Source organism: Acomys russatus, chromosome 27, assembly GCF_903995435.1.
Source record: "Acomys russatus chromosome 27, mAcoRus1.1, whole genome shotgun sequence".
Classification (NCBI taxonomy): Eukaryota; Metazoa; Chordata; class Mammalia; order Rodentia; family Muridae; genus Acomys; species Acomys russatus.
Window position 1 is genome coordinate 56,307,670 of NC_067163.1, and position 25,649 is coordinate 56,333,318.

Consider the following 25,649-nt stretch of genomic DNA (forward strand, 5'->3'; position numbering starts at 1 on the left):
AGTACTTAAGCTCGCTTCCCCGCAGGATCACTAACGTACTGACTGCAGGGCTCTGTTGTTTCCTTGCTTTGAGAACAAGGGCTCAATATATAACCCTGGCTGCTATGGACTGGCTATGACGTAGTCCAGGCTAGACTTGAACTTCAAACGATCCTCCTGTCTCTGCTTCCAGAGCAATGGGGTTCCGATGTGTGACACCACACCCAGCCTTGCTATTGTTTTGTCTGTTTTGTGGTTGTTCATAAGATTTTCTCCTATTTAGGTGTAGGAGTGTGTGTATCTCTGCCTGTGCCAGCCCAGAGCGGTCAGAAGGAGCCAGATTCCCTGGCGCTGGTGTACAAGGACACCGGGAACCAGGCTTGAGCCTTCCACAGGAGCAGCCAATGCTCTTAACTGTCTAGCTGTGTGTCTCAGAAGCTGCATCCTCCTTTAAAAAACAAAGCGGGTCACATATATCCCAGCCTGGTCTGTAACTTGCTATGTAGCCCAGGCTAGCCTCTAACTCTCTATGAAGCCAAGGATGACTTTGAGCTCCTGATCCTCCTGCTTCCCTCTCCCAAATGCTGGGGTAGATGCATGCATGCATTACCACGCCTGGTATATATGTGGTGCTGGGACGGAACCCGGGGCTCAGAGCATGTGAGGCAAGCGCGGTATCCACAGAGTCCCGATCCCAGCCCTCCAGCCTTGGTTTGGTTTGTTCTTGAGACAGGTTGAGCATGGAGAGCACACACGCACACACGCACACATGCAGCCCTTCTGTAACACCTGTACACACACACCCACACTCATGTGCACACACACAGGCAGAGTATGTTTAAAATAATGAAATAAAATAAAGCACAGCGGTAAATTTTGACTGGGAGGACACTCTGGAAGGTAAAGGCAGCGAGGCTGAGTTGAGTTGGGGCCCTAATGGTGGAAGGAGAGGCTGACCCTGTACGGTGACCTCTGACCTCCAAGTTCACACACCATGGCATGTGTGCACTCCCTCCAACAAACACCCATGTTGCCCACCAACGAACATGGCCCTGGGGTACAGCACGTGCTCTGCATGCACCGAGATGCTGTCAGTCCTCACTGCACACTCCCACATTGCACTGGGTACTTGTCTGGTAGCTGGGACAGAACACCTGACAAAGCCACCTGAGGAAAGAAGGGGTTTGCTGTGGTTCATAGTTCTATGCTGCAGTCCGCCATACAACGAGCATCTACAGTGCAAAGGCAGAGAGAGAGAGAGAGAGAGAAAGGGGGAGAGAGAAAGGGGGAGAGAGAGAGAGAGAGAGAGAGAGAGAGAGAGAGACAGAGAGAGAGAAAGAGACAGAGAGAGACACAGAGAGACACAGAGAGACACAGAGAGACAGAGACAGAGGAGGGAGGAAGAGAGAGGGAAAGAGAGGAGGAGAAAGAGGGAGAGAGAGAGAGAGAGAGAGAGAGAGAGAGAGAGGCAGACTCGTTGCTGCTCAGCAGTCTTTATTCAGCCCAGGTTCTGAGCGGATGGAAGGTGTGGCACACATACGTTCAGGGTGGGTCTCCCACCTAATTAACTAGACATTCCCACACATGCAAGGGTGTGTTTCCTTAGGGAAACTTTTTCTTGGCCAGTCTAGAGCCTGCCAAGGCGAGCCGGCACCTCTCTGCTCCGCACTCTTCACTCAATGCCTTCCCCGCCCCCAGAGAAAATTACACATCCTCTGAATTTTATCACCATAACGGACTGAACATGATGGCTCACAACTATCACCCCAGTGTGGGAGGGGAGCTGTCACAATTTTAAGACAGCCTGGATTACACAATAAATTCCAGGCTATATTCAACTAAAGTAAGACTCAATCCAAACAAACAAACAACAGCAAGGAATAAAAAAAAACAGATGACAGTGCATGCTTTTATTTTTTATTTTTGGGGTTTTTGAGACAGGGTCTCTCTGTGTAGCCTTGGCTGTCCTGGACTAACTTTGTAGACCAAGCTGGCCTCGAGCTCACAGCAATCCACCTGCCTCTGCCTCCCAAGTGCTGGGTGCAGTGCATGCTTTTCATCCCAGCGCTTGGAAGGCAGAGGCAGGTGGATGGATCTCTGTGTGCGAGACCAGCCTGGTCTACAGAGTGAATTCCAGGACAGCCCCGGGCTGCACAGAGAAACCCTGTCTCGAAAAACAAACACAAGATATGCACTGAATGAATAAATGGGGGAGGGGGTGCGGGTAGAGCTGCTGTCTTTACCATTCACAAGAATGCAACTCTGGGCCAGCTATCTCATCCTCCTGTGCCTCAGTTTACTCATCTCAAGTGAGGGGTACAAGTAGTCTCCATGGATTGCTCGGAACGAAACAAGAAGTGTGTGTGTGTGTTTACTGTTCTGTATTTTTTTTTGAGACCAAGTACCAGCCCAGGCTAGCCCAGCCCACCTCTGAGGGCTAGGATGCGTCACCACACCCAGCAGGGCCACCTATCTTGGTGTTCCTCATTTTGGAGTTTGCCAGGTAAACTGAGGCTCGGGGAGATGGGATGCCCTGTGTGAAGTTTCACAGACCTGGCCTGCAGCCCCAGAGCCAAGCTGACCCTCTGGCTCCTCACCAACCCTGCTCCTGGGCAGCTGCCAGGGCTGAAGAGAGAGGGACTGGCCCAGGGCCCAGCCCTGCTGTTGCTGGGACCTGGAGTGAGGGAACCTCGCCTGGGAATCTGCAAGACTCAAAGAGCTGTTTATAGTCTCACGCAGGGATCTAAGAAGTCTCCACCTCCAGCCTGGAAGGCCTCCCCCCCTCTCTCTGTCGCCAGCACCCTGAGGTTCTGTTGTTGCATAAGGTGAGGGAGAGATGAGTGGTCCTGAGGCCACGTGGATGGTGGGAAGCTCCGGGACAGCCAGGTCTCAGGGGACAGGGGCAGTGTCTCCCTAATTGTCCAGGAAGATAGCCAAGGTCACATGCAGACAGCCGTTCACAATGCCGCCAACCACCTGTGCATAGTGAATTTGAGGTCGGACTGGGCTACGTGAAACCCCATCTCATAAAATCAGTAAATAAATAAAAAGGAAAGCCAGGCACTGGTGCACTCGAGAGGCAGAGGCAGGCAGATCTCTGTGAGTTTGAAGTCGGCCTGGTGTACATAGTGAGACCCTGTCTCGAGGGGGGGGAAAAAGGCAGACAGATGGGGGCCGCCGGGTGTAGGTGGATCCGGTCCCTATGGCACCCTCGCGCCTGAAGAGGGGAAGAGGGGTGGGAAGGAGGCAGCTCTCAGGCTCCCTGACTCCGGGGCAATGAATGGACCAAGTTGGCTGCTTCACTGGCGACCCAGAGCTACTAATTCCCTGGTGAAACAGGAGGCTCTTTCACGCTGCAGCGGCGCCAGTGGGGTGAGGAGGCAGGAAGAGGGTAGGGAACTGGCTGCGTCCCAGGGGACCTGGCAGCCTCACGCCAGGGCCAGGAGCGATACAGGAAGGATGGCGGCTGGGATTGTGTCCAGCTTCTTCAAGGCACTACGGCCACGGGTTTTTTGTGTGTGTGTGTGTTCATTGAGGTGGTGCAGGCAGCCATGGGCAGGGTATTGGTGAGCCCGCGCCTGGAATACAAACTCGCCTCTGAGTCACAGTGTCTCAAGTGTCTCAAGTGACTGGGCACCGACCCAAACAGCCTACTTTTCACAGACAGGAAGCTGAGCTCAGAGGTCAGAGGTGTGTCTGAGATCACACAGCCAGGCTTTTAACTACACACACTTTCCATAGCCCTTGGAGAACAGCTAGGCTGGGTCTGCATGGCTGGGGCCTCTGTAACTGAAGTCCTGGCAAGGAGATGCTGGCATTTACGGGCTAGCAGGACAGCCCTCCTGATGGTGACCCAATTACCCTGCCAGCTCCGCCTCTGGCTGCATACAAAGAAGAATCCTCAGAGACCATCTCAACCGTCTTGAGAACCTTCATTCAGAGAGGTGGCTGGACCCTCTCCCCAAAGCTGCTCCAGAGCAGCGACAAGTGACTCTGTAGGCCTCATTCAAATCTGTAGTCTGTCACCTGATTCTATGCCTTTGCTTTTCTCCTGCCCTCCCAGAAAGCCCTTCCTTCAGAAAGGCTCCCCACTGCCTCAGCTTGTTTGACCCTATAGTTCATCCCTTGAACCCATGAGGTTTGGGGTGTCTGTGTCTCGTTTGGTTTTGTTCTCATTGGGACAAACTCCTCCTCATCCCACAAAACCCACCTCATGCCGACTCTTCGAACAAGCCTTCCATAACATTGCTAGGGCAGCAGTTGCTGAGAGACTGATTTATCCTTCACTTGGTGCTGGTGGTGGAACTCAGCGCCTTGCATTTCCTGGGTAACCTGCTGATGCTGCCGAACAGCATCCTTAGCTGAGGACATGGCTCAGTGGGTGAAACAGCCTGACTAGGAAATCCCCAAGAGCCCCATGGTGGAAGGAGAAGGCCAATTCCTATACGCTGTGCTGTGACTTACACACACACACACACACACACACACACACACACACACACACGGGTCTGGAGTGTGCTTGCCAGCGTTTCCTGCTCTTCCAGACCTCCTGCCCTACATTCATTCAGTTTCTAGCAGCCACACTGAAAGTGGTACAGATACCAGACATGCACGGTATACAAACATTTAAGCAAAAGACTCATTATACATTAAATAAAGTGTTTTCTCTTTTAATTCAAAAATGTATTTTAAGCCGGGCGTGGTGGCACACGCCTTTAATCCCAGCACTTGGGAGGCAGAGGCAGGCGGATCGCTGTGAGTTAAAGGCCAGCCTGGTCTACAAAACGAGTCCAGGACAGCCAAGGCTACACAGAGAAACCCTGTCTCGAAAACTAAAAAAAAAAAAAAAAAAAAAAAGTATTTTAATCCCAGCACTGGGATGTGGAGGTGCACCCCTTTAATCCCAGGGCTCAGGTGAATCTCTGAAAATTCCAGGCGACCATTATCTGTGCGCAGCAAGTTCCAGGCAGCCAAGTCTACACAGCGAGACACTGTCATATATATATATATATGGCTGGAGAGATGGCTCAGAGGTTAAGAGCACTGCCTGCTCTTCCAGAGGTCCTGAGTTCAATTCCCAGCACACACATGGTGGCTCACAACCATCTATAATGAGATCTGGTGCTCTCTTCTGGCATGCAGGCAGAACAGTGTATAGACAATAAATAAATCTTTAAAAATATATACACAACATGGGCTGAGGGTGACTGACGCTCCCAGTAGCACGACCTCTTCAAAGCTTCTGGCCTCTTCGGAGGGCAGTGGGGTGCAGAGCTCCCGGGCTGCATCCAGGGCGAGCGTAGCCCTCAGCAGGCAAACACGGGAAGGCCGTGATAACATTTTTGCACCGCGTAGAACGGTCTACGTCTTCCTTTCAGTTCCACGGAACCTGAAGTCACAGGGCCCTTTAAGGGCGAAGCGGAGACGTCATAAGGCCCGCCCCAGCGCCGCGATGGGAGGGGCTGCGCTGCACTGCGCGTGCGCTCCTCGCACGCGGTTCCGGGTCCGGTGGCCTCCGGACAGGCTGTTTCTGTCTCCCTTGGGTCCCCGAATAGCCTGCCTTGTCACATAGGGGTGACCAGGGGGCTGGCGGCGGGCTCAAGTGGAAAGTAGCAGCGCCAGGCATCGAACTCGCGCTCCGTGCTGGACGGGGCGTTGCAGAGCCGAGATGACCCAGTCTTTGGTTTGCCCGGAGACCGTGAGCAGGTGAGACTCCTCCGGGAGTGTGAGCCCGGCGGGGACGGATGAACTGGGAGCTGAGCAGTGGAGGGGAGACCAGATGGCAGCTAGCTGGGGTTTGTACCTGGTGCCTGGAGCAGCCTAGGGGCGGAGCCAGGTGGTGGCGCTCCCCTGGCGGAGGGCGCGGTCTGACGGTGGCGTTCCCCTGCCTCGGGTCCCCTGCCTGGAGGTTGCAGAGGTTTTGGGGATGGGACTGGCGGGCCTGGAGGATGACTCTAGGCCAGAAGATGCTCCTGCTAGAGGTCCCTCGCGCCGAGGCCTCTAACTCTGGTCCGGTCCTGCAGGGTCAGTTCCGTGCTCAATCGCAACAGCCGGCAATTTGGGAAGAAACACCTTTTTGACCAGAATGAAGAGACGTGCTGGAACTCTGACCAGGTGAGGCGCTTCCACGCCCCTCAGCCCCAACTGCGAATCAGACTCAGGCAGGGGTGCTTCGAGAACTTTGGGGAGACGTGGAGAAAGCGCAGCGTGCTCACACTCTCCTGAGACTTGAAAGATGAGCAGACCGCTTTAGGGCCCTAACCTTGCCGGGTGCTTTAGTTTACCCATCTGCTTCCAGGGCTCCTCCCAGTGGGTGTCGCTCGAGTTTCCTCAGCGTGTTCACATCGCACAGCTGCAGGTGCAGTTCCAGGGTGGTTTTTCCAGTCGCCACAGTCGCCTGGAAGGTACTGGAAGCCTGGGAAAGGTGGGTGTCTCTAAAGGGCTCCCTGGATTCTGAGCCTGCCTTTCTCCGCTGCAGGTTCACAGGGTGAGGAGGCCCTCAGGAAGATTGCAGATTTCTACCCTGACGACACCAATGCCCTTCAGATATCCTGCTTGGCCCGTAGTGGGAGGGACCTGGTTTTCTAAAAGCCGTTGGATCTGTGGGTGTGATTGTAACAGGCACTGAGGAGGCTGAGGGAAAAGGCTCTAGAGTGCCAGGCCAGTCCTGCCCCAGGACCAGACTCAGTCTCTGGCCTCTGACACCTGAGTGGCAGCCATTGCACGGGGCTTTCGTGCTCTGAAGGTGGAAACAGGACAGTCGGGAGGGAGTTCAAGGTCACCCTCAACTACACAGTTTGGGGTCAGCCTGGGCTACATGACATCCTGTGACAAAATTAAGATGGTGCTGTTGATTTCTTGCTGTTTGTGAGCTGCACCAGGAGTCTGTAGTGGCGTCTGAACTAGGAAGGTGGGGCCGGATGGGTCAGTGACAAACCACTCATTTCCTTGACTGTAAAAAGTCACACCTTCTCAATCCCTCCTGTGAAGGTGGACAGGCTTAAGTTGACTTTTGAGGACACCACCGACTTTTTTGGCCGTGTGGTCATCTACCACCTGCGGGTGCTGGGTGAGAAGGCCGAGTGAGACCGATTGGCAGCAGCCACTTCCTCCAGGGTGCCCCCCTGGGAGGCGCCCAGAAGCCCTTCGAGTTCTGCACAGATTTATTGGTTCTTGTTGGGGAGGGCCCTGCCCCTCCCCCCACTGTCCAGCAACTGCCTTTCAAGTCAGTTGTGGGCTGACTGGTTTGTCCCTGAGTGCCGGAGTTCCCAGCAGGCCATCTTCACTCGGGGTCGGCAGGCGCCAGGGTACTCTGGAACAGTTTGAGGATATGGCTCTCCATCACGTGTTGCACTGTGGGAGGAGGGTTGGGGGTGTAGGGGGTAGTGGTAGCGGAGAGGCTGTTCAGCCTCCAGTGTATAAAGGGAGGCTCAGGAGGCCGCTCAGCCCTAGCCTGGAGGCCAGGACCCTTTGCTCTTGCTGGTTCACCTGGGCTGGTTACTCTAAGATTGGTTGCGTTAAGGCAAGGCCTGCCTGTCTCCCCTCCACTTGCCACTTCCTACTCACCCACCCTCCTCCTCATAGCTCCCCAGCCTTAAAACCATGAGTCCAAATAAACTTTTTTTTTTTTTTTTTAAATAAATCACCCTATGTCTGGTATTCTGTTATAGCAACAAGAAACAGATAGAAGGCTGGGGTGGCCTCGGTGAAGTATTCCGCCCCTAGCACCTTAAGACAAGTCATCCCCTGGAGCGGATGACTGAGATCCACACCTACCCTGGGGCTGGGGGTATATACATCTCTGTGTGTCCCCCAGAGTGGCTTCCATCCTTGTCATGCGGAGTGTCTTTACCTCAGCCTAAGAGCCAGGATGAGGAGGTGCCTGGGTCTACCTGGGTGCCAAGGGCCATGTCACTACTAGCATCTGGCACCCCCTGGAAACATCCTGTGTGCCCCTCTGTGGCCACCCCACCCTCAGCCCACTCCAGTATCTCAAGCCCACCTCTGCGGTATCCCAGGGCCACGGCGAGGTCCATCGGGGTGTAGCCGGAGTCAGCCTCTGTGGTGAGGTCAGCGCCCCGGGCTGTGGAGAGGAATGGACGCTGGGCATGGTGCTCTATCTGCCCACAGCATGGCTTGAGAACTGAGAGCTGGAGGGACAGCTCCAGGTCTGTCCTTCGTCCACGTGACCCTGGGCAGTGGCCACACCTCAACACCCCACCACCCAAAGAACATGGTTTAGAATCTGGGACGTGGGGGGCTCAACATGACTGACTAGATCCAACACAAAGGTCCTCACAGTGCTCTGCCTCCACCTGTCTCCGGAGTCCGTGAGTCCCACAGGGCCCCTGGGCTCCCACTCACCCAGTAAGGCCTCCACACACTTCACATGGTTCCCACGCACAGCATAGAGCAGCGGCGTGCCCCCATTCTGTGGGATAAGATCATGTGAAAAACCAATGAACGGTTAAGTCTCAGTGCCCCGTCCCTGCCCTCTGCCTGCCAACTCAAACCTACTTCCTACTGCACAGGCTGCCTTTCTGTCCCGTGTCTCTGTAGATGCCCCTTCTTCCAGGAAGCCCTCCCTGACGTCTCAGCTGCCTGGAAGTCTGTCACTGCAGCTCTTCCCATTCTCTTTGTGTATCTGTCTCCTAGACACTGGGGACAGTTGTCTTGTGATCCCAGAACCCAGGGCAGGCCTGGCACCTTGCAGGGACTGCATCCATCAGGAGGCTACGACAGATCCAGAGTGGCGGTGCCTCACCCAGTCGTAGATGTTAATGTCCACGTCACGTTCAAGCAGCAGCCTCACGATGTCCGTGTAACCACCCATGCTGGCAAGTGACAGGGCGCTCTCCCGTTCCTTGGCCAGGATGTGGGGGTCAGCACCCTGGGAGAGCAGAGAAGGTAGTAGTGATGGGACCCCTGATATCCCAGGGTCCCCAAGTAGGGCAGCCCACCTCCAGGGCAGCAGCTTCAGAAGCTGAGACCCCGGCCTGTCCTTGCTCCCCCAGGACGCACCCAGTCTAGCAGGAAGCGAACTGTCTCGATTTCTCCAAAGGCTGAGGCCCAGATGAGGGGGGTGAAGCCACGCTCATCCGGCTTGTTGATCAGGTTGTCGCCTGACAAACGGGAGGGATATGGAATGGGGGTGCTCTCACGAGTGAGGTGGGCAGGGTTTGGGGGTCACATGAAGGGGAACAGTACACAAAGCAGACAGCACACATGAGCCACTCTCATGCACAAGTTCCCCTACCAGACAGGCACCTGCATACCAGCACACACAGGACACCAGCACACACAGGACATGACACTGGCACACACAGGGCACCAGCACACACAGGACATGACACCGGCACACACAGGGCACCAGCACACACAGGACACAATACCAGCACACACAGGACGCCAGCACACACAGGACATGACACCGGCACACACAGGGCACCAGCACACACAGGACACAATACCAGCACACACAGGACAGGACAGCAGCACACACGGGACACAACACCAGCACACACAGGACGCCAGCATACACGGGACGCCAGCACACACAGGACGCCAGCACACACAGGACACGCACCCTTCCGCAGATGGTCCTTCAGTTGGCTCAGCTCCCCTTGGGCTGCAAGCTGGTGGATAGACAAGGCTGGGGACCAAAGATAGGCACAGTGTTCACCCACTCCATCCCCTCTCCCGGCCTCAGTTTACCCAGTTCAAAATTGACCCTTTCTTGGCTTTTTTGTTTTGTTTTTGAGATGGGATCTCATGTAGCTGCAACCTGCTCCATTAGCAAACACGGCCTCAACTGCTGATCCTACTGAGTGCTAGGACAAGTATGTGCTACTATTCTCAGTTTATCGGAGCTTGAGGTACAACTCAGGACTTTGTACATGCTAGGTGAGCACTCTACCTACTGAGCCTCAAGTACTCTACCAACTGAACTACAAGTACTTGATCAACTGAGCTACAAGTACTCTACCAACTGAGCCACAAGCACTCTATCAACTGAGCTACAAGTACTCTACCAACTGAACTACAAGCACTTTATCAACTGAGCCACAGGCACTCTATCAACTGAGCTACATTCCTCAATCCCTTATGGTTTCTCTCTCTCTCTTTTTTTTTTTTTTTTTTTTTTTTTTCCGAGACAGGGTCTCTCTGTGTAGCCTTGGCTGTCCTAGACTCACTTTGTAGACCAGGCTGGCCTCAAACTCACAGTGATCCGCCTGCCTCTGCCTCCCAAGTGCTGGGATTAAAGGCGTGCGCCACCACCGCCCGGCTCTCTCTCTCTTTGTAATAGGGTCTCCTGTATCGAGGTTGGCCTCCAATTCAGTAAATAGCTAGGGATGACCTTGAACTTCTGACCCCTCGCCTCCACCTCCCAAGAGCAGGGCCATGGGGTGCCATGCCAGGCTTATAAGAAACCCTCTAGCCCCACCCACTTGAGTTCTACTCACAGTCCAGGGTGGCTGGCAGAGCTGAGACCTCATTGCCACGCTGCCGGTTTGTGAGGGTGGTGGAGTGCTTCAGGAAGCTTTCTGCAGGGAGAGGAAGGCCATTTCCCTGGTGTCCGTGCTTGTCCCCAGGGTGTCCGGACAGACGCTGCAGGCTCTGAGCCTAAGACCGCCCCTCTGATCCCTACCTGCACACCCACATTCACACACAGATATTGTTTTTAAATTACCAGTATTATTAGCAGGCCTGGCTAGCAATCAAGACACTGACACTTGTTATATTTTAAAATAGCCTTAGTTAATCTGGGGCAGGGCAGATATTAATCTTCTAAACTACCTCCCATAGTGGGGCAGGTATGTGACAACTGCCCCAATCCCATGCCAACTGTTTCTAATAATTTCTCTCAAGCTACCTCCCATCCATAATCCCAAATACTTGCTAATGTTCTTTATCTGGGCCGGATTCTCCATCCACGCCTGCCATGTGCTTCTCCTCCATCTAACCCATGGTGGCCTTCCTCTCTTCTCCTCAGGGTCTCTCTTCCTCTTCCGTGGTAGTCTCTCTCTCACCTAAGCCAGGGAATCTTAGCCACACCTCTAGCTCCTTTGCCCTGCCCAGGTGGGATGGCTTTTTATTAATTAAAAAGTGAGTCACAGAGACAGCAAGCAGTAATTAGCATCAAAATACATTAGACCATCCCCCAAAACAGACATTAACAGTAAATTATATAATATATATGTGTGTGTGTGTGTGTGTGCGTGCGCGCTTGCTGGAGCTGGGTGGTGGTGGCGGTGCATGCCTGTAATCCCAGCACTTGAGAGGCAGAGGCAGGCAGATCTCTGTGAGTTTGAGGTCAGCCTAGTCTACAAAGGGAGTTCCAGGACAGCTAGAGCTGTTATACAGAGAAACCCTTGTCTCAAAAACAACAACAGCGCCGGGCGTGGTGGCGCACGCCTTTAATCCCAGCACTCGGGAGGCAGAGGCAGGCGGATCGCTGTGAGTTCAAAGCCAGCCTGGTCTACAAAGTGAGTCCAGGATGGCCAAGGCTACACAGAGAAACCCTGTCTCGAAAAACCAAAAAAAAAAAAAACAAACAAACAAAAAAAAAACACAGCAACAACAAAAGAGTGCTTGCTGGGGCAGGCAGCGATGGCACATGCCTGTAATCCCAGCACATGGGGAGGCAGAAGCAGCAGATCTCTGAGTTCAAGGCTGGCCTGGTCTACAGAGCAAGTTCCAGGGCTACACAGAGAAACCCTGTCTCAAAAATACAATTAATTAATTAAAGCAAATAAAAACAAGAAGTAAAAAGGCTATAGAACAAACAGAGGCAGGAGGGGAAATCACAAATTTAAGGCTAGCCTGGGCTATACAGTGAGGCCTTGGCACAGAACAAAAGAGAAAAAAGCAGGCAGAGGGTGCAGACCAGCTGGACAGCGTATCCCTGGGGACTGGGAATTTTCCACTACAGAGATGGCTATATTCTGGGATTACACAGAAGCCATGTTGGCACAGGCTGGAGAGTGTGCCAGAGTTCACTAAATTGTACTGCAATCGTTCAAATAGTAAACGCTGTGGGTATTTTGCCACAGTAAAGAAATGTGCAAAATGGCCAGGCCACCCTTTGATCCCAGCAGTCGGGAAGCAGAGGCAGGCGGATCTCTATGAATTTGAGGCCAGCCTGGTCTACATAGCAACTTCCAGGAGAGCCTTGTCTCAAAAGAAAAAGATATATGCACACACATATGCAAATATGTATGCACACACACACACATACATGTGTGTGGTTAGATAAATAGCTGAGCTGTTTAGTGAACTTCTTCTTTTCAGAGGACATGAGTTCGATTCCAAGCACCCACAGAGTTTGCTTATAATCATCCTAACTCCAGCATATGTATATATATTTGTATTTATATGTACACACACACACACACACACACACACACACACACACACACACATATACATATCTGCCTGCCTGCTTCTGTCGCCATCACATGGCCCCTGGCTGCCTGCCTATGCAACCCCAGCATTGGAGGGAGAAGACAGGCAGAGCCCTAAAGCTAGCATGCCTAGCTGGATCAGTATCAGGTTCTGTCAAAGCTCCTGCCTTGGACAGAAGGTGGAGACACACTGTCCGCTGGTAAAGGTGCCTGCTGTTGGCCTGATGACCTGAGTCCTGCCAAGGACCCACGAGGTGGAAATCCTACACCTGCGCCATGGCACGTCCATACACACACACACACACACACACACACACGTGAGGTAGATAAATAAATGTAACATAAAAAATGAGGGGCTGCCAAGATGGCTGTCAGAGCCTGAGGCCCCTGGCTTGACCTGCAGCATCAGTGTGGGAGTCCCCAATCCATCTCCAGAGACTTCGACGCCCTCCTCCGGCTCCCTCAGGCACATGGTGCACCTGCAGGCAGGCGAGAATACTCAAACACAGAAAACAAGTTTAAATCCTTTCAAACTTTTTTTTGTTTAGGCTTAGTTTATTTCATGTGTATGTTTGCTTGCATATATGTATTGTGCTCCAAAGTATGTGCCTGGTGTCCTCGGAAGCCGGAAAAGTCACTGGATCTCTGGGGAAAGCTGGATTGAACCGGAGTTAGGGTGATTATAAGCAAACTCTGTGGGTGCTTGGAATTGAACCCATGTCCTCTGAAAAGAATAACTGCTCTCAACAGCTCAGCTATTTACCTACCCACCACCACCACCGTTTTTAAAGACAGGGTTTCTTTGTGGCCTTGGCAGTCCTGGAACTCCCTATATAAAACAGGCTGGCCTTGTACTCTCAAAGAACTGGGATTAAAGGTGCATGCCAACCGTGCCTGGAAAACATACATACATACATATGCATACATATATGTGTGTGTGTATATGAGAAACCCACATGTACCAGTGTGAGCACACACATACACCCTCAGGAACATGCATAACACACACACACACACACACACACACACACACAGACACACACTACAGTAAAAATAGCCCCAGGTATGTAAAGGGGGAAGAGCCATGAGGACAGAGACTTGACATGGAACTTGCCAGGCTCCCTCACCAAAGCCCAGAGCGGCCCTCACCCAGCAGTGAGGATGCGCTGACATCTGCTTCAGGACTCACAGCCTCGGGGGCGCAGGGGAACAGACTGAGGACGACAGTGTCTGAGCTATCTGGGGAGTCATCTCTGGGGTCCTCAGGATCCTCAGGGCCGGGAGCAGGGGACTGCTGGCTCGGGATAAGGTTCTCTGGAAGCTGAGTGGGCTCCATGGAGGAAGCTGGGGTGAAGAGATGACAGTAATTATCAAAGGCTCTTGGTCTCTCAAGATGGCTCAGCTGGTAAAGGCGCTTGTCAGCAAGCCAGGTAGCCTGGGTTTGATCCCAGGAGGCCACTCGGTGGAGTCGTCCTCTGACCTCCACACCGGCTACACAGCACGTTCCATCCCCCAAAACAAATGAGTAAATGCGTTCTGATCAGGGGCCAGGGCTTGACTGGGTTGGGTACGGTGGTGCACACCTTTAGTCCCAGCGCTTGGATGCAGAGGCAGGCAGATCCCTTTGAGTTCAAGGCCAGGCTAGTCTACATAGAGAATTCCAGGACAGCCAAGGCTATGTTAGAGGGACCCTACACACACACACACACACACACACACACACACACACACACACACACGGCATAGTCTGCATACTCAGGATTCTATGATGAAAATGGGAAAACTGGGGCGTCACATAATTACCATTGCTAAGAAATTAACACCAGAACCCAAGGGACTTGCACCAGGCAATAAAATCGGGGTTTGGGCAGCGGTCTGTGTTCCGAACCCCTCATTTACAAGCTTTGAAAACCCGGTCTATGACTAAGCTGAGCCTCTGTTTCCTCCCTCATCAGGTGAAGATGTGAGGCCTCAGAGAGGTCATGTCAGGAAACAGCAAAGCGAGATACTAACACCGAACTTATCAAAGTCGAGGTCCCCCAAAATGACTTAGGGCTCAACAAAAGATGAGACTGGTTGGTCCACTCACCTCCCTCCAGCTTCCTCCGTCCCCCTACACTGCAAGCCTGGGCGTGCCAAAACTCGGGAAGCTCTCTATTCACAAACTTTTCTGGTCCAGTGGATCCGGTAAGGAGCAAAGCTAGTGACCGGACGCTCAGCGCCCTAGCTTCCTCCCCTAGGACACAGAGCAGCAACTTAATACGCGACGAATACTCCGACCGAAGAACTCCTCTACTGCGCTTGCGCACCCCTGCAAAAGTGGCCCCCGAAAATCCGAAGCTGCTTCTAGCCCTTTAAGACCGGAGAGCGGATCACGACTTCCGCGGAGGCCAATAAAGCGGGAGCGCATGCGCACACTACCTTAAGCATAGAGCTGACAGCCGCAGACTCCTGGAGGGTTTCACTGCGCATGCGCCGTCCCATCCCGCGCGCTGCCCCCACTGTGTCCCCCAATTGGATCCACTTACGGGCGGGAGGGCGGAGCATTCTCGGGACTGAGACACATGGGCGGGGCTTATCGAATTTAAAGGGACAGAGCACTATTGACGCCTCCTTATTTTAACAATTTTCCCGCCCTGGCTCCAGAAGGTTATCAGCAGGGAGTCCTCGAGCACCAGGAACTCTCTATCCTCCCCACACGCGTGGCTGGGATTGCCGCCTTCCCCGCCATCTCCTGTCTGAATGTAACCCGGCGCGATGGAGGAGCCAGCGCTCAGGACACCAGAACTGGATGCTTGCGACGGCCTGTTTCAACCCGGAAAGTTTAGGTAGATGCCCCAGCCTCTAGACTTCCTGTTCCGGTTTTTGGGCTTTTTGTTTTCTGGCCGCCTTCGCTATGGAAGAACCTGAGATGCAGCTGAAAGGAAAGAAAGGTGTTGTGGGACCGTGGGAAGCGTGCAGAGCGGGACGACATGCGACAGGACGAGCTGCCTTAGCCCTCCTGGCCTGCGGGGCTCAGCGGAAAAGGGGGGCCGGTGTCTCCCCAGGCGGGAGATGACGTGACAGCCCTGTGGTACTGATGCGGGCCAGGGAAAGCCTCTCTTTCGGTGCCTCTTAGATAAGGTCTTAGTATGTAGCCCTGATTCCAGAGAGCTGGAATTAGAAGCGCGCCCCACTCTGCTCATTGTTACTGGGGTTTTTGCTTTGTTTTGTTTTGCGTGTGAACACGTAAACGAATGTGCTGGCTTGGTGGCGCGGTGCTCTGATTCTCTCTACTCAACAAGCAAGAAGCAGGATCACAGATCGAAGGCCGGTTTGAGCTACATAGTGAGAATCAGTCTTAAGAGAAAGGCTGGGGCTGTAGCTCAGTCGTGATCACTTTGCCCAGCATGTTCACGGCTTTGGGTTTGATCCTCGACACTGCGAAATAAAAACGCGCGATAAGTAGGATTATTTCCTTTGGCCGGTGGGAGCCCTGGGTAGTAAAGAAAGGCGGGGCCTGCGTCATCTGTGCCTTGGGAGTTGGCGCCATCTGCCGCCCGTAGCTGCGACTGTAAGTCAGAGAGCTGGTGTGGTACAGGCACGAGGGTTAGACAAAGGGCATTTGGAAGCAACAGGATCTTTTATGGATGCGCCAGGTAGGATGGAGACTTGATTGACTGGCAAAGCCTTTGGTCTGAGGCTAGCCTGGGATGATAGTTTGTATGCAATTGACTTGTGGGAGAGACACGAGTTCTGGGGAAAAGGAAACTGGTGGGCTTAACAGGAACGTGGATGGATTCTGTAGAGGGCTGTCTCTGCAGGCCTCCTGCTGGGACAGGGCTTGTGATGAGGTATACCTCAGAGTTGCTCCAACCACAGCAATGGATGTGGTCTTCCACCTCATTCCCAGATCAGAGGAGAGGGCACACAGGCCATGGACTTTAGGCATCTTTCGGCTCTGTGGTCATCTTCTGGTCAGCTAGGCATGGTGGTGTGGGCTTCCGTTCCCGGCCCTTGGGAGGCTGTGAGTTAAGGACAGCTTGGCCTACATAGTGTCTTACCGCGAGAATCCAGAGCTACTGGTCTCTAGTATGAGGTTATAAAGGAAATTGGGGGGGGGGGTCTCAGTGGCCATAGTACTGCCCACCAGTGCCCCCTGAAGGTGGGTTTGGGGAGAAAAGGCTATGAGTTCAGCCCTTGAACTGGCCCTGCTGTTGCTGTCTCTAGCTGTGCCTGGACTTACAGGTAACACTTACAGGGGTGCACCCTGGCAGCTCTTCTCTCTTCTGCTTGGACTCAAAGATGTAACAGTCAAGAGTCTAGTGTGGGCTGGGGCTGAGTGACAGAGTGCTTGCCTAGCATGCATGAAACTCTGGGCCACATGCCCAGCCCCACATAAACTAGGTATGGTGTCACACATCTGTAATCACGGCACCCAGGAGGTGAAGGCAGGAGTTCAAAATTATCCTTGGTTAGAGAAAGCTAAAATCTGGCCTGGGTTACATGAGTCCCTATCTTTGAAAGAAAGCTAGAGAGGTGTCTCAGGGTTAAGAGCCATTAGTGATCTTACAAATGAATGGCGCTTGGTTCCCAGTGTCAGCATTGTATAGGTCGTAGCCCCCTGCAACTCCGGCTCCTCTGACCTCCGCTGGCACTGCACATACACTGTGATGCACGTAATTCGAAATAAAATAAATATAAGGGTCTAATACTTGTCCCCTATCCCCACCCCCACCGTGTCAAACCCAGTCACAGACAAGTTCACCGAAAGCGTCTATGTCCTGGCCAACGAGCCATCAGTGGCCCTGTACCGGCTACAGGAACATGTGCGCCGCTCGCTGCCAGAGCTGGCCCAGCACAAGGTGAGTTCTGCCAGCCCTGCCGAGGATCTCCCCCCAGGTCTTCTCACAGCCCCAGGGCAGGAGTGGGGTGCCGCATGTGAAGGGGCTGACATCAAAGCAGAGCTCCTGGTGAGGTGGCCTGTGGTAGCTGAGTCAGGCTAAACAATGTAGGGACAGCCCTCGGGTGGTTTCTGAAGGAGACAGATGGTTTATGTTGGTGACCAGCAAGGTGAGTGAAGAGCCCAGGGGAGGGTGGGCCAGGCAGAAGGAGTAGCCAGTGTAGAGGTCGTGAGGCCTTCCAGTCACACAGAGCCCTGGGGAGGGAGAGGGCTGCAGGAAGGCTCTGTGGTCTAAGCACGGAGTAAGGAGGCCCCAACCAAGACATCTAGGGGAGGGTGGGGAACCTGGTGGGGGGCGGCTCGGGGGGGGGGGACTGGGGAGCTCTGTCATATATTGCTGGCTTCCATAGACCTTCCCTCCTAACACCCGCCCCCAACCCTGCAGGCTGATATGCAGAGGTGGGAGGAGCAGAGCCAGGGTGCCATATACACCGTGGAGTACGCCTGCAGGTGAGATGCCCACCACAGCCGTCACACAGGGCAGAGTGGCACAGACTCCCAGTCCCCGTCCCCTCACAGTTGTCCTTGGGGGTCTGGGGACTTGACTGCTTGCCTCTGCCTTGGGTGGTGGTGGATAAGGTGCCTGAGGTACAGATTCCACCTGTAGCACCCATGTTGGCAGTTGATGTGCACCTGTAGTTCCAGCTCTGAGGAGGTGGAGGCAGGAGCATGCCTGGAGCTCTCCTGGATAGCTAGTCCCATAGGTCAGGACCTAGTTCAGTGACATTCTTGTCTCAAATTAGGGGCTAGGGCTCAGCTGATACAATGCTTTCCTGAACAATCTGGTGACAATTGGTGGACATGCCCAGCCCTGGCCTCTGGTTTCTACACACATGCCTCATAGGTACACACACACATGCCAACACCCACGAACACATACTCACACATACGCCACATAGATACAAAGCCTCAGCTGAGCAGTGGCACAGAGCCTTAGGCCAGACCACAGTCAAGGAGAGTGAGAGCTGCCTGCTGCCCGGGGCTGTGCCCTGCAGTGCAGAGCCCAGGCTGTGGGTGCTGCACCTGCCTACCACTTCTGCCTGTTCTGCTGTTTCTGAGTTGGATCTTGGTGTGTGCCCCAGGCTGACCTTGAATACCCAGGCTTACACAGTGCTCCTGCCTCAGCCTGCCAAGGAGCTGAGACCAGTGTGCACATGATCTCGCTTACACAAGACGTGTGTGTGTGTCTGTGACTCTGTATGGGTGTGTGTGTGTGTGTGTGTGTGTGAGAGTGAGTGTGTGGAAGGGTGTTTGTGTGTTAGAGTGGGGGTGTGTGAATGTGTATATGAGCGTGTGTTCATGTGTCTGTGTGTGAGAGAGTGTGTGTGTGTGTGTCTCTGTGAGAGTTTATGAGTGTGAATTTGTGTGTGTGTGTGTGTGTGTGTATAAGCACACATGTGTCGTGGCCCATGTGTGCAGGTCAGATGACAACTCACAAGAATCAGTTCTCTCCTTCCACTGTGTGAATCCCAGGCATTGAGCTCGGGTCACTGGCCTTGGTGGCCTTTGCCCCTTGACCTTACCTTTGTCCCTTGACCTTACCTTTGCCCCTTCCTGTTCTCTTCATTGAGGTTCTTCTCCGTCCAGGTCCTCGGAGCCTGTATTTGACTCTGAATGTGACCCTGTGTCCCTGTGTTGTGCCCATCGGGCTTTGTCCCAAAGCCTAAACCCATAGCACTCCATTTTTCTCTCCCCAGAGTTTTTTGTTTGTTTTGTTTTTGTTTTGTCTTTGAATCAGGTCTCACTATGTGGCCCTGCCTGTCATGGAACTTACTCTGTACACCAGGCTGGCCTCAAACTCAGAGATCCTCCTGCCTCTGCCTCCCAAGTGCTGGGGTTGAAGGAGTACGCCCCCACACCTGCCTCTTCTCTGTACTCTTAGGCTGAGGCAGAAGGTCAGCTCTCCTTCTGAGCCCCCAGCCCCGTGTCCAGCCCTACTGTCTGGTCTGGGCACACTCACTCACTCCGGCATCTCCTGCCTTTTCAAGCACTTAAGTCTTGCTTAAAGTGCAGATTCAAACAGCTGGTTGCTTTTAATCCACACACCCTTGATTGTCTGAGCCTCTTACAGGCTTCTCATAAGGATTTAATCCCCTCGTTTGCACAATTCTGGGGGGTTTTCTGGACATACGAGTAATAAACCCCTTAACACAGCTCACCTCTGCTGCTTACAAGATGGAGTGTTGGGGTGAGGTAAAGGGACCTGATAACCTGTGTTCATTTCCCAGAACTGATCCCTGCAGGCTGTCCTCCGACCTCCACAGGACAGCGCTGCAGATGCGTCCCCTCCATAAATGTCATGGTTGTTGTAGTTGTTGAAGGGCTGTGTGTAATTTTAAGTCAGAGTCTTACTGTACAACCCGTGTTAGCCCCAGATTCGGGCATCCTCCGGCCTCCTCCTGCTTCCCAGTCCTGGGAAAGCAGGCAAGGACAGCCGTGCTACACAGGCAGCCACCTCGTAAGCACCACACAGCCGCTGGGCCAGGAGGCGTCTTCCCCTGAGCTGGGTGGAAGGGTCTCTCAGGCGACAGACTGTTTTCTTTACAGACATGAAACCTCTTTTTTTGTTTGTTTGTTTTTGTTTTTTGAAACAGGGTTTCTCTATGTTTTCTTAGCCGTCCTGGACTCGCTTTGTAGACCAGGCTGGTCTCAAACTCACAGCGATCTACCTGCCTCTGCCTCCCGAGTGCTGGGATTAAAGGCGTGCACCACCACGCCCGGCTTGAACCCTCTTTTTAATTGTTAGTAGTTACAGTGTTGAAAGTCTGAGCGCAACTCCCCAGCCCCAAACTGAGGGATCCTAGGCTGCTGCTGTGGCCATGACAGGAACATAGCTGGCCGCCCTGAGGCTGATCCTTGCTCCCTTCTGTTTCAGTGCTGTGAAGAGCCTGGTGGACAGCAGCGTGTACTTCCGCAGCGTGGAAGGCCTGCTCAAGCAGGCCATCAGTATCCGGGACCACATGAACACCAGCGCCCAGGGCCACAGGTAGCCCTGGCCACCTGCCCTCACCCCAGCCCTTGTCACCTCCAGTTGTGTGAGGAACACAGTGGTGCCAAGCTCACAGGGACAGTGACTGAGAGACACAGATCAGAGGAAGTGTGGGTGACAAGGAGCAGCCTTCTGGCATCCCCATCAATGTGACCAGAGCAAGGGCCCTGAGGCTGGCACTCTGGCCCATAGGAGGAGCAAGAGGAGTGATTTAGTGGGAAGTTGAGGTTGGGTGGGGAGCTGGGCTCTCCCCTGCACCGCTGTGATTTCCCCAGCTGAGGCCCAGGGCACTGAAAAGCACCTGCGGTCCCCGCCTCTTTTGTGTTGGCTTTCACTCAATAAACAGAGTTGACATATGCTAGAGCCTCAGCCAGCCTTTGATCCGGGCTTCCCCAACTCCAGCCTGGCTGGAAGGGGAGGAACTGCAGTACAGAGTGCTACAGACCCCTCTCTCCTCAGCCCACAGCCCACCCAGACAGCCTGGCCTGGCCTCTGAAGTGAGTGCTGACCCCACCCTGACAGTAGACCCAGGAGCTCAGGCCATGGGTCCTGGTGACCAGGCTGTGACTCCAACATCTAGGCAGCTCAGCTGAGCAGCCTCCTAGCCTGTGGCATCAGTCTCATGCAGTCCGCATGTTTCGTTCCAGCCAGGAAAACCCGTCCCCTCCTTCCTTGGCCTGACTCTGACCCCTGAAGGCCCAGGGCTACCGGCTTTCCCACCCAGGTCAGTGCAGAAGCCACCACTCTGATGAACTAACCTACATCTTTGTGTCCCTGCAGGGACCTGCTGTCTAACGGTTGGGTTTCCTGGCTGCTCTTCTGGGATGGTTCCCTGAGGGATTGGCTTGGAGGGTCTCATTCAGTTGCTGTTGTTCAGACCTCTGTTGCCTCATCTTCTTCCCCTAGGCTGAAGCCTGCCCACTGTGCCCAACCACTCACCTGCTGTGTGACCTCGAGGCTGCACCCTCACTGCTCTGGTCTTCAGCTTTTTCCTCACATAAACATGGCTCATCCAGCTGAGGCCATGTGCTCAGTGATGGGTGTACATGGTGACGGCTGTATTCGTGTGAGACAAAAGCCTACGGCCTTTCAGTACCGTAGAGCGAGCAGCTCCCTGTGCTGCTTCCTCTGCCCTTTGCCCCTTGCTGTAGCCTGCAGGTGCGCGTGGGAGGTGGGGGCAGAGGGTTCCACTGCTGCAGAGCATCCTTTGCTGCTGAGGCTCAGGGGTTGGGTGGAGACGGGCTCACAGCCCCCAGAGGCGGCAGGGTGCACTCCCTGGACTGTATAGGGAGCGATTATTGGGTGGCAGGATCAGTGGGCATTAATTAAGCGCCTCACTTGTACAGTGCGCATTCCTCAAGCTCCTTGGGTGGCAGGCACTTACTGGGCACCAGCCAGCGGACCTTTATTGAGGGCCTCAGCTCGGCAGGTTTCTGAGCACTCATTGCTTGTTACCCCGCCATAGGAGTGAGTCCTTCCCTTGGGGGACCCTAAGCTAGAAGGGCTCCCAGGTGTATGTACTGCTGCTCCCAGCCCAGCCCCTACCCGACATCCTCAAGGGTCTCCTGCCTCAGTGGCTGTCTCCTGCACTGCCCTCCCTGTGGGATCCCGGCCTCCTCCCGATTCCTGTTTCCTCTCTACAGACTTCTTGACCTCTCTGGGATTGCCACCCCTCTGTCCCTGAAAACTCCTCTCCTCAGAGTTAGCACTGACCTTTATGGGGTCAGATCCTCTTTGACTGTCTAGTCCCAAGACTCTCAACACCGTCCCATTTTACATCAGAGGGCACTGGCTTAGTGCAAGACAGCCACCCCAGGCACTGCCGCCGCCTGCAAGCACCTAGGTCACATTCTGGCCTTCTCACCCTAGCTCCCCTCTCTTCCAGTCCTGGCAGAAGCAGTTGCCTGGACACCACATTGAGAACTCAGCAAGAACTGGAGACCTAGCAGGGTGGCGGGTGGCTGGTGGCTGGTGACTCCTGGCCCAACCTTAAGTGCTCCTCGTGGCTGGGAACTAGGGTTCCAGTAGCACCCCATGACTGCCGGTGCATATACGCCAAATGTCCACACCTTGTCTCCTTCAATGCTGGGGTCACATGACCTATATCATGCCACATAGCTGAAGACCTGACCCTGGCTTTGACGTGTGTGGTGCAAGGCTAGGTGCTGGCCTTTTCTGAGTTTCAGGTGAACACATTGGAGCCACTGGACAGTCGTCTCTCACTTTATCCAGGGCACTGACTTCCATCTCCTGGGTCATGGTGGGGCAGGCTGCTTGCCTGGCAGCTTATACTGTGCCCTAGGTTCCATCTCCAGTGCGCGCGCGCACGCACACGCACACGCACACGCACACGCACACGCACACGCACACGCACACACACACACACACACACACACACACACACACACCCCAAACTCCAAGAATCAAAAATGTTGCCACTGTTAGAGCAGTTGTCTACTGGAGAGCCGAACCACAGCTGGGCTAACAACCCAGCTGAGCCTGGGTACAGGAGGTGTCCACCAGAGCCAGTGTTTGCCACACAGAAGCCTTTGTGCCAGTCAGACATGCTAGCAGCAGGCGAGACGGCCGCTCAGCAATGTGCTTGCCTCACTAGTGTGACGACCTGAGTCCGAACCCACATTAAAAGAAGCAAGCAAGGTGGCCAAAGCGTGTAGCCCCAGCACCCACATAAATATGTCTACAGTGCTACATACAAATACATAAATAGTACATGTGAAAAGCAGCCACTGAAACAACTGGGTGCTCTAAGCATTAGGGGGCAGTCCTGGGGCGCCTAAGGTCCTACCAGGGCTCCCTAACACCCACAGCCCCTGGGTGCTCTCCTCAGCTGGCAGCTGTCACTTTTCAGAGGTTTCAGAACAGTCTGTCTCCAACCTCAGCACCTGTTGTCCAAGCCTCCTAGGCCCATGGTTAATTTACATTTTATTTGTATTCCCCCACAAGAGCAGAGCTTTGGTCCCGGTTCAGTCCTGCCTCCCTGCACCAACCCTGCAGAGGCTCCTGGTCCTTTGAGATGACCTGAGCCTCCAAGGGGCTGTGTCATTTGTCCCCACACTGCCCCCAGCCAAAGCTCACAGCCTCCCCTTCCGATACAACTCAGTAACCTGGAGCCAGGCAGTGACCCTCCTGTACCATGGGGCATCCACGGAGGAGCCTGGCACCCACCTAAATGACACATAAGCCCCTCCAGATCTGCATCAGTGCCCTGTGCTTAGAGCTTTTTAGAATCTTATTGGGGGGAGGCACATTAGTATTGTGATGCCTCTACACAGAGGACGTCAGAGGACAACTCGGGGAGTCCACCATGGAGATCAAAGTCAGGGTCAGGTCATCTGGCTTGGCAGCCAGCACCCTACCCACTGAAATATCTCATAGACCTTGAATTTCTTTTCTTTTAGACAAATTCTGGCTACATAGCTCAGGTTGGCCATGAACTTATCCTCTCAGCTGCCTTACTGCTGTGGTCACAGCCAGCAGCACCAGGCCAAGTGCTGATAGCTTTTTAAAAATACTTAAGTTTGGGCTGGAGAGATGGCTCAGAGGTTAAGAGCACTGCCTGCTCTTTCAGAGGTCCTGAGTTCAATTCCCAGCAACCACATGGTGGCTTGCAACCATCTATAATGTGATCTAATGATCTGTGTCAGGTGGCATACATGCAGGCAGATCACTGTATACATAATAAAAAATAAATCTTTTTTTAAAATATACTTAAGTTCAGGAGGCAGAAGCAGGTGGATTGATGTGAATTCAAGGCCAGCCTGGTCTACAAATCGAGTCCAGGACAGCCGAAGCTATGTAGATAAACCATGTCTTTGTGGGGGTGAGGGCAGGATGTCAACTCTAAAGTACAAATAAAGCTTTGTTTTCCCTTCAAGTTAGGAAGGCTCTGTGTAGCCTTGGCTGTCCTGGGCTCACAGAGATCTGCCTGCCTCTGCCTCCCGTAGTGTTGGGATTACAGGAGAGTGCCACTGTACCCGGCCCAAATAAGGCTTTTTTTACTTTTTAAAAAGATTTACTTTATTTTTAATTAGGCATCTGTGTGTGGGTATGTGTGAATGCAGGCAGCCACAGAGGCCAGAAGAGGGCACTGGATCCTCTGGAGCTAGAATTAGAGTTGCTTGTGAGCCGCCCATTGTTGGAGCTGAGTATCGAACTCACATCCCCTACAGGAATGGGACGTTCGGGGAGCCAGCTCTCCAGCCCCTCTGGCTTTCTTTCTGCTCTCCTCCCTAGCCCAAGCCCATTGTTGCTTTCCCACTTTCTCTGCCCTCCTTATCCGAGAACAGAGCCCTGTGTGCCCCAGATACGGCTCTGCCTCCCTTCTGCAGACTGTCTTTGGGCTCCGAAGACCTATGGCAGCAATCTGGTTCCTCAAGGCACAGTGGAAGATCTGATGTATGCACCCCAACACTGGGGAGGGTGAAGTATAGGATGGAGGTTCTCAAAAAGAGTGTAGAGGGCAACAGAAGTGGTTTCCCGGGTCCTGTGGCTTTGGTCCCTACTTTTTCCACCAGCAGAGAGGTGAAATGACCAAAGGTCACCCAGCATGCCCAGCAAAGCAGGCTTTTCTAACGCTAGGCTAGGTGGGCCGAGGAAAGCCTTCAGCTCTTCCCTGCTGCGGGTGGGGGCTCGTGCCCTTCCTCCTCACAGCACTGCTGCTAGTTTGAAGTCAACCAGACCTGCAGAGTGGGCCCCTGTCTCAAAACAGCCAGGCAAACAGCCCAGCGCATGGGAGGAGGAGGCAGGAGGATCAGGAGTTCAGTATCTCTTTGTTGTGTTTGTTTTGTTTGAGACTGCGCGGGATGGAGGACCCTGGCCTGGAACTCAGAGCTCCTCCTGCCTCTGCCTCCTGAGTGCTGGGATTAAAGGTGTTGGTCGTCACGGCAGGCTTGGGGTTGTTATTAGTACATGCGGACAAAAAAAGAGAACAAACGCCCAGGAAACAAAGATCCTTAGCTTTCAGACCGCCTCACGTCCTTTCACGCCCCCATCCCCCAGCCACACAAGTGCATGAAAGAGCCCTCGCCTGAATAGCCAGAGGTAGTCGATCACCTGACTGTCCCTCCATGGATAGTCAAAGTGATGGGATCAAGAGGGTGCGGGCAGCCAAGCGGGCCTCAGTGGGTACGGGGGGCGTGGCTTTTCTTGAGCGAGGTAAGGTCAATGCAGTCCTTGTCCCATCCTGCCCCCGCCCCCGCCCCACCCCCCAGCGCGGGGGCCCTGCTGCAGCTGCCTCCCTCACGTAACCAGAGCCTGCGGGTTGCATCAGAGCCAGGGGGAGGTGGCCAGGTAAACAGCGGGGCCCCGGGGGCCA

General features: G+C 53.9%; 3 protein-coding genes across 4 annotated transcripts; 2 read left to right on the top strand and 1 right to left on the bottom strand.

Annotated features, from left to right (window-relative positions):
- The first annotated feature begins 5,508 nt into the window (after positions 1-5,508).
- Positions 5,509-7,065, top strand: Nr2c2ap (nuclear receptor 2C2 associated protein). The gene is made up of 5 exons (XM_051169772.1): positions 5,509-5,685; positions 6,003-6,093; positions 6,278-6,383; positions 6,458-6,525; positions 6,946-7,065. Exons 1-5 carry the CDS (start codon positions 5,648-5,650, stop codon positions 7,063-7,065), a joined length of 423 nt encoding a protein of 140 aa, XP_051025729.1. The 5' UTR covers positions 5,509-5,647.
- Positions 7,066-7,124: 59 nt separating this feature from the next.
- Rfxank (regulatory factor X associated ankyrin containing protein) lies at positions 7,125-14,657 on the bottom strand. The gene is made up of 9 exons (XM_051169771.1): positions 14,473-14,657; positions 13,533-13,727; positions 10,443-10,523; positions 9,566-9,631; positions 9,001-9,101; positions 8,744-8,869; positions 8,344-8,410; positions 7,982-8,062; positions 7,125-7,332 (listed from the first exon to the last, which is right to left on the bottom strand). The coding sequence occupies exons 2-9, from the start codon at positions 13,717-13,719 to the stop codon at positions 7,262-7,264; spliced, it is 780 nt and encodes a 259-aa protein (XP_051025728.1). The 5' UTR covers positions 13,720-13,727; positions 14,473-14,657; the 3' UTR covers positions 7,125-7,261.
- A 603-nt stretch (positions 14,658-15,260) lies between these two features.
- Borcs8 (BLOC-1 related complex subunit 8) lies at positions 15,261-21,128 on the top strand. 2 transcript variants are annotated; one of them, XM_051169867.1, is made up of 5 exons: positions 15,261-15,316; positions 17,115-17,227; positions 17,711-17,775; positions 20,201-20,311; positions 20,962-21,128. In XM_051169867.1, the coding sequence occupies exons 1-5, from the start codon at positions 15,280-15,282 to the stop codon at positions 20,993-20,995; spliced, it is 360 nt and encodes a 119-aa protein (XP_051025824.1). In that variant the 5' UTR covers positions 15,261-15,279; the 3' UTR covers positions 20,996-21,128. The 2 variants fall into 2 exon arrangements, with proteins under 2 accessions (XP_051025824.1, XP_051025825.1); XM_051169868.1 differs by lacking the exon at positions 15,261-15,316 and adding an exon at positions 15,994-16,021.
- The last annotated feature ends 4,521 nt before the right edge of the window (positions 21,129-25,649 follow it).